Below are 7,973 nucleotides of genomic sequence, written 5' to 3' on the forward strand. Positions count from 1 at the left end.
TTGGCGTCACGGAACTCTGGCAGAATATTGTCCTCGACGACACGGTAACCGAAGCGGTCGGCGACGTACTTGACGTAGTACTCGTTGCCGTCGGGCGCTACCCACGAGTACTCGCCCTCGACGGCCGTTCCTGGGACGCCCTCCTGCTCGTGCTCCATGTGGTCCTCCTCGAAGTCGATGATGTCAGAGGGTCGAGCGGCGGCCAGGGCGACCAGACCCAGAGTGATAAGAACCTGTTAAGATAATATCGTATTTAGTATAGGAAATTAAAAAAAAAAATAAAAAAAAAATACATAGATAAAAAATAAAGTATCTTTAAACATTCAAAAACATTACATGCCTTTACATCGAAATCTATATAACATCAAAACCGATAATGTTCCACTATTTACCAGAGCGTTCATGATTAGATCGAATGCGAAGAGAAGCTACTGACAGCTGTCTATGTCGGTTCCCAAATATATAGTAGTCGCTCGCCACGGCCTTGTAGAACGGGGATCTACAACAGGTCTTGGGTTCCTGTTTCTGAGTTTGTTTGTTTGTTTTCTTTTTCTCTTTTTTTTAACCTGTTTTCGTTATTGTGTTGTTTCTCGGTTCTATGCCTTTCTTGTTACTAGGTAATTTCGTAAGAACTTTGATTCATACTTGATGTTTTACAGTACGTACATACACGATTACACACATCCATACATAACTACATACAAATCCGGTACATTCATAAAAAAATGTCATATATATACATATATATATATGCACATGTGTGTGTGTGTGCATTCATGTGTATATATCTATATATCTACCTATCTATCTATGTATCTATCTATATATATATATACATATGTATTTATGTATGTATATACATATATATATACACATATACGTATGTATGCATATATATATATATATGTGTGTGTGTGTGTGTGTGTGTGTGTGTGTGTGTGTGTGTGTGTGTTTCCATACATATATATATATATATATATATATATATATATATATATATATATATATATATATATATATATATATATATATAAGCAAATATATACATATTTGTATAAAATTACATATATGTACATATATAATTATATAAATACATATATATGTATGTATTCGCATGACATACACACACACATATATAAATATGTATATGTATCAGTCATCTTAGATTTGCTGACTACACAGTCATCATGGCCTGCAACCTAGAACAAATGCCTACTAATTATTCTGAATGAAAGCGGTAATGACGCCGGTCTTCAGATAAGCTATAAGAAAGCCCATCGCGTCACCGAGGTTGACACAGTCAGTGTCAAGAAGGAAGTACTTGAGGTACGTTTATATGCCTACTACATCTACCTCAACCAATGAATTTCTACCACATCATCCAACGAAAGAGGAAAAAAAACAAAAAAAAACAAGAGACCCATTACAATTGGTTGGCGGGGCTTCGGTCAAACAAATCCTCTTTTAGTGGTTGTCAATCGATAGGTTTATCATCTATGTATACTCTTAATAGTCACCTATAGAGCTAGAACTTAGAACCTACGTTGAAACAAGACTATCGTTGAGCCTAAAGATTCACGGAACACCGAGAGACTACACCAGGTACCGAGACCCGTGAGAAGAGATTATGGCATGACCTGTGAAAAATTACATAAAGGATAAGGATAAGTCAGATTTGCGGAGCAGATGCTACGCCGGGCTTGTATGCAGTGACGCGAGCCCGCCTGTGTCAGCGTGTGCTGACTCGTGAGAGAATGTGCCAACGAGTGTTGACTCGATCTGAGCTTGGTCCTTACCCAACGCAGTGCCCAGCTACGTCAGTAACCGCCAGGTGACAGTGGAAGCTCACGAGCTTGGACGGGACTCGATCTGCCGACCACGGGGATGTGAAGTCGACACGCTACCAATGAGCTAACCAGACGGCTAATACATAAAGGTGGGAGTGGAAGGACCAGAACAGAGAAGCTTGAAAAGGTTACCATGTGTATGTATATAATACATCCCAACGAGCATGGCGCTTCCTTGATCATGCGTGAATAAATATTAGAAATATATAACTGGTAAACTTTTCTATGGCAGAACCGGATGCTTCTGGAGAGCTACCATTCGCCCCAAACCAAGTCTGCTTCTCACAAAATATTTTATTTGTTCATTGTTCCCTTGGTATAGTTAACCAAACCATACAACAACTACAAGAACCAACATGGTATTTGACTTCTGGTTAAATGATCAGTTCATGGAATATATACCACACATATATATTATGTGGTTGTATAGATCATGAAACTAAGAGGTTATAAGAATCATCATGGCAACTTGACCTACACCGTGTAGGATGCTTCATGGTTTTGAGTGTCAGACTCTAAAATGATAATAATGATTATCTTTTCTCATAATACTATCGTTACAATAGCTATTATAATCCGCGTTATTATTCTGACCATCATTAAGAAAGTAAATTGATTAGTGATATATGAATAAATAAGATCATATAACTTAAAGCCTCAGACTAACTAACGTTATTTTCTTTTATGGCCGTGAATATACACAAAATATTTTACGATCAGTTATGAAGTTGTTGATTCTTTCTATATATTAAGAAAGAGCAATGAAATATTTGATTGAATGCTGTATAGATTAGGAAATTAATGTTTTCGAAGTTGTGGCTGTTATTATTATCATCAGTTCTACTGCTATGAATTGATATCACCAGAGCCTAATAATCTTTTACTGCAGCTATTGATAGCAATATCATTAATCATGCTACGGTCATCATCAGGATGATCATCTTTTCGCATCATCCTGATTATCATCCGTGGCATTATCTTTTGCTTCATTGTCCTCAACAACGTTCTTATTATCACTTTATAATCTATACATATATAGATAGATAGATAGATATTATATATATATATAAATAAATAAATCTATATATATATAGATAGATAGATAGATATTATATATATATATAAATAAATAAATCTATATATATAAAGCATAATTATTTCAGTAAAGATATTCGGTTACTAAAATCTCATAATTTAAAAAACAAATAGTATTTTATTTTACTTTCAGAACAAATTACATTATTTTTGCACTGATAATCGCAATATATCTAATCTAATCGTCGTCCTCCTCGTCCTCGTCAGCCCGTAGTTCAGCAGCGTCGTCGTCGTCGTCGTCTTCGGCCATTTCACCGTCAGGTTTGGCGTCACGGAACTCTGGCAGAATATTGTCCTCGACGACACGGTAACCGAAGCGGTCGGCGACGTACTTGACGTAGTACTCGTTGCCGTCGGGCGCTACCCACGAGTACTCGCCCTCGACGGCCGTTCCTGGGACGCCCTCCTGCTCGTGCTCCATGTGGTCCTCCTCGAAGTCGATGATGTCAGAGGGGCGGGCGGCGGCCAGGGCGACCAGACCCAGAGTGACAAGAACCTAAAAAAAAAAAAAAAAAATACGGATGCAATGCTTATGTAAATGCAATTGTATATCAATGCGTTCAATGCAATGTCTATCAAAATCCAAAACATTTTCCAATTCCTATGAGCAATAGTACGACACGTACCAAAACCTTCATGATTATTTCGCCTGAGAAGAGAAGCTACTGACTACTGCCCGCGCCGTTCCCTAAATATATAGTAGTGTCCGCCATGGCCTTGTAGCTGAGGGAGCTACAGCTGGTCTAAAGTTCCTGTTTCTGAGCCTGCTTTTGCTTCCCTATTTTCGCTATGGGGATTTTTCGTTATGCTTTACCAAATTTAGGGTGTTGAACATCATACATATTTTTTCCCCAAGTTTTATGGAAAGTGAAGGTCGCGTATATATATATATATATATATATATATATATATATATATATATATATATATATATATATATATATATATATATATATATATATATGTATGTATATATATGTATATATATGTATATACATATGTATATATATGTATATATATATGTGTGTATATATATATGTATGCATGTATATGTATATATGTGTGTGTGTGCACATACAGTATATACACATACATATATATCATATTATATGGATATATATATATATATATATATATATATATATATATATATATATATATATATATATATATATATATACACACACATGTATATATACATTAACATATATAAAACTGCATGAAATTTCATACGAAGCTACCGCTCGCGCCAGATCTTATATCTCAAGGTTTATGTCTATCTTCAATTACTGAACTATCCCGTGACCGAAATTGCATCAATCATTTCGAATATGTCTAAAACCACTATGAACAAAAGGTAATGCTTCGACTTTTTTCTTTTAACCGTTCTTTTTACTAAATGTTAGTGCCCCTAGAAGATACCATATATGCCTAATCTGAAATTGTTTGGGTCGTTAAAATAGGGGATTTCCCTAGACTAAGCTTGGTACCAAACCTGACCTTCACATTGTAGAAAATTCCGTGATTTGAATTGTCGGATCTTTTAATGAAAAGAGTGGTACTGATAATGATCATGATCACGACAATGATGATGATAGTAATATTGAAAATAATGATAATAATGAGGATGATAGTAATATTGAAAATAATGATGATAATGATAATGATAGTAATATTGAAAATCATGATAATAATGATGATGAAAGTAATATTGTAAAGAATGATAATGATGATAGTAATATTGAAAAGAATGATAATAATGATAATGATAGTAATATTGAAAAGAATGATAATAATGATAATGATAGTAATATTGAAAAGAATGATAATGATAATGATAGTAATATTGAAAAGAATGATAATAATGATAATGATAGTAATATTGAAAAGAATGATAATGATAGTAATATTGAAAAGAATGATAATAATGATAATGATAGTAATATTGAAAAGAATGATAATGATAATGATAGTAATATTGAAAAGAATGATAATAATGATAATGATAGTAATATTGCAAAGAATGGTAATGATGATGATAGTAATATTGAAAAGAATGATAATAATGATAATGATAGTAATATTGAAAAGAATGATAATGATAATGATAGCAATATTGAAAAGAATGATAATAATGATAATGATAGTAATATTGCAAAGAATGATAATGATAATGATAGTAATATTGAAAAGAATGATAATAATGATAATGATAGTAAGATTGAAAAGAATGATAATGATGATAGTAATATTGAAAAGAATGATAATAATGATGATAGTAATACTGAAAAGAATGATAATGATGATAGTAATATTGAAAATAATGATGATAATGATCATGATAGTCATATTGAAAAGAATGATAATAATGATGATAGTAATATTGAAAAGAATGATAATGATGATGATAGTAATATTGAAAAGAATGATAATAATGATAATGATAGTAATATTGAAAATAATGATAATGATGATAATAGCAATATTGAAAAGAATGATAATAATGATGATAGTAATATTGAAAATAATGATGATGATGATGATAGTAATATTGAAAATAATGATGATGATAATAATGATGATAGTAATATTGAAAATAATGATGATGATGATGATAGTAATATTGAAAATAATGATGATGATAGTAATATTGAAAATAATGATGATAATGATAATATAGTAATACTGAAAAGAATGATAATGATGATAGTAATATTGAAAATAATGATGATAATGATCATGATAGTAATATTGAAAATAATGATAATAATGATAATAGTAATATTGAAAATAATGATAATGATGATGATAGTAATATTGTAAAGAATGATAATGATGACAATAGGAAGAGAAACAATAATGATCATTTGAATAATAGTAGTAATGATTATAATATAACTGTTTTCATAATATGAGTTAGTTAACTATATTTCGCCATATATTAACGATTATGTTATCTGGCAACTAAATAGTTACAGATCTTTTTATGTAATCGTATGAAATATAATTTATTACATGCCCGTGAAACTCTGTATGCATGTTCATAATCGTAAAAGATGATCTTTAATTGTTACAGCAGTGAATATTTGTTTGTTTTTTTAACCATAGTTATAATCATTATTACTATTATTATTATCATCATTATAATTATTATCATATATGTGTATATATATATATATATATATATATATATATATATATATATATATAAAATTATGTGTGTGTGTGTGTATGTATATATATATATATATATATATATATATATATATATATATATATATATATATATATATATATGTATATATATATCATATATATATGTCATCCTTCTAATATTCCACTTGATCTTCTTCAAGATCTTCTTTATCTTCATCTTCCTCCTCATCATTATCATAATCATTATCATCATTATCATCCTCGTCTTTTTTTCAATCCGATTTCAATCCCCCTCCCCCCCCTTGAATAACAATCCATACAAATTCAGATTGCATATCAAAGATGCCAGAGCTTCCCTTTTTCGTGGGGGACAAAGTGGGGTCTAAAAGGTCACATTTCAAAAAGGAAAAGAAATGCGCCCTTTGTGCAGTAAAATGTGGCATGCACTTTGTTCTGTCTTTGTTTGTCATTCTCTGCATACTTCAGTGACTTCCTACTTTTGTTATCAATTACGTGTTATTTGTTTATAATCATGAAGGCGAGGATCATCTCGTAACCGGCATAGGTATATATATATATATATATATATATATATATATATATATATATATATATATATATATATATATATGTATATATGTATATATGTGTGTGTATACGTATATATATATATATATATATATATATATATATATATATATATATATATTCTTTTTTTATGGATGAGTGTAGAGAATGATACTGAAATACATATTATATATCCGATGTTGTGGGCATTTTCATTATCGCTAGTTCCACGATTTAATTATATAATTGCATTAATATTGTTCCTCTATTGTAGTTTTTCTTCATTTTGGATTATTATTATAATTCATCATTCATAATGAGGTTATCATTGTCATTATCAGTAGTTTCATTGCCCTGGTTGTTATTATCACGTTTTGTTTGTTTGTTTGTTCTTTGTTTGTTTGTTTGTTTGTTCTTTGTTTGTTTGTTTGTTTGTTTTAATGACTATGGTAGTTCAGAAATCGGTTATCAAACATGTGAAATTCGGTACAAAAATATGTATTTTATTGTCTTATTTTCTGATAATGGCAGTACGTTCCTATTACTCGTCGTCCTCTTCTTCTTCAGCGTCGTCGTCGTCGTCGTCGTCGTCTTCGGCCATTTCACCGTCAGGTTTGGCGTCACGGAACTCTGGCAGAATATTGTCCTCGACGACACGGTAACCGAAGCGGTCGGCGACGTACTTGACGTAGTACTCGTTGCCGTCGGGCGCTACCCACGAGTACTCGCCCTCGACGGCCGTTCCTGCGACGCCCTCCTGCTCGTGCTCCATGTGGTCCTCCTCGAAGTCGATGATGTCAGAGGGGCGGGCGGCGGCCAGGGCGACCAGACCCAGAGTGATAAGAACCTGTAATGATAATATTACATATAACAGAAAATGTTCAACTATATCTTGCAACCATAAACACATAATCTACATCAAAGCATATAAAACAACTCAAATATTCACTCCATTATTCAAAACAGATAATTTGCTACAACTTACCAAAACTTTCATACTTGTTTCTGCCGAGGATACGAGCTTACTGTCCACTGTATGCATCGATTCCCTGATATATACTATAGAAGCCGCCCACAACGACCTTGTAACACAGATAAGTATATTGTAGGTGTCTAGTTTTTCGGCTATCCATAGGACCCTTTTACAATTACGATCCCTTAGTGGTTTAATCTACAGAGCTGTGGAATAATTCAGGTGAAGAATTGATGATCTTGTGGGTAAGAATGGTGGTCTGAATAACTTCATTCTGATGGTCAGTCTAATTGATAAAGCAATAAATTATGTGAGTGCAATTGGAATTACGAGTG

General features: G+C 32.2%; 3 protein-coding genes across 3 annotated transcripts in view; all 3 read right to left on the bottom strand.

Moving 5' to 3' along the window:
• The window catches only part of LOC122253761 (uncharacterized), a 604-nt gene extending 159 nt beyond the window's left edge, over window positions 1-445 (bottom strand). Inside the window, exons 1-2 of the mRNA XM_043017051.2 lie at window positions 393-445; window positions 1-233 (exon numbers count right to left, since the gene is read on the bottom strand). The exon at window positions 1-233 is cut by the window's left edge and continues 159 nt beyond it. Coding sequence (XP_042872985.2) covers window positions 1-233; window positions 393-404 — 245 coding nt within the window. The 5' untranslated portion in view covers window positions 405-445. The remainder of the gene's footprint in view (window positions 234-392) is intronic.
• Window positions 446-3,040: 2,595 nt separating this feature from the next.
• LOC122253762 (uncharacterized) lies at window positions 3,041-3,619 on the bottom strand. Its single transcript, XM_086542227.1, has 2 exons — window positions 3,569-3,619; window positions 3,041-3,438 (listed from the first exon to the last, which is right to left on the bottom strand). The coding sequence occupies exons 1-2, from the start codon at window positions 3,578-3,580 to the stop codon at window positions 3,121-3,123; spliced, it is 330 nt and encodes a 109-aa protein (XP_086398353.1). The 5' UTR covers window positions 3,581-3,619; the 3' UTR covers window positions 3,041-3,120.
• A 3,528-nt stretch (window positions 3,620-7,147) lies between these two features.
• Window positions 7,148-7,741, bottom strand: LOC122253745 (uncharacterized). Its single transcript, XM_043017034.2, has 2 exons — window positions 7,651-7,741; window positions 7,148-7,512 (listed from the first exon to the last, which is right to left on the bottom strand). The coding sequence occupies exons 1-2, from the start codon at window positions 7,705-7,707 to the stop codon at window positions 7,207-7,209; spliced, it is 363 nt and encodes a 120-aa protein (XP_042872968.2). The 5' UTR covers window positions 7,708-7,741; the 3' UTR covers window positions 7,148-7,206.
• Between the last annotated feature and the right edge of the window lie 232 nt (window positions 7,742-7,973).

Source organism: Penaeus japonicus, unplaced genomic scaffold, assembly GCF_977035675.1.
Source record: "Penaeus japonicus unplaced genomic scaffold, GWHDUDI00000001_assembly GWHDUDI00000012, whole genome shotgun sequence".
NCBI lineage: Eukaryota > Metazoa > Arthropoda > Malacostraca > Decapoda > Penaeidae > Penaeus > Penaeus japonicus.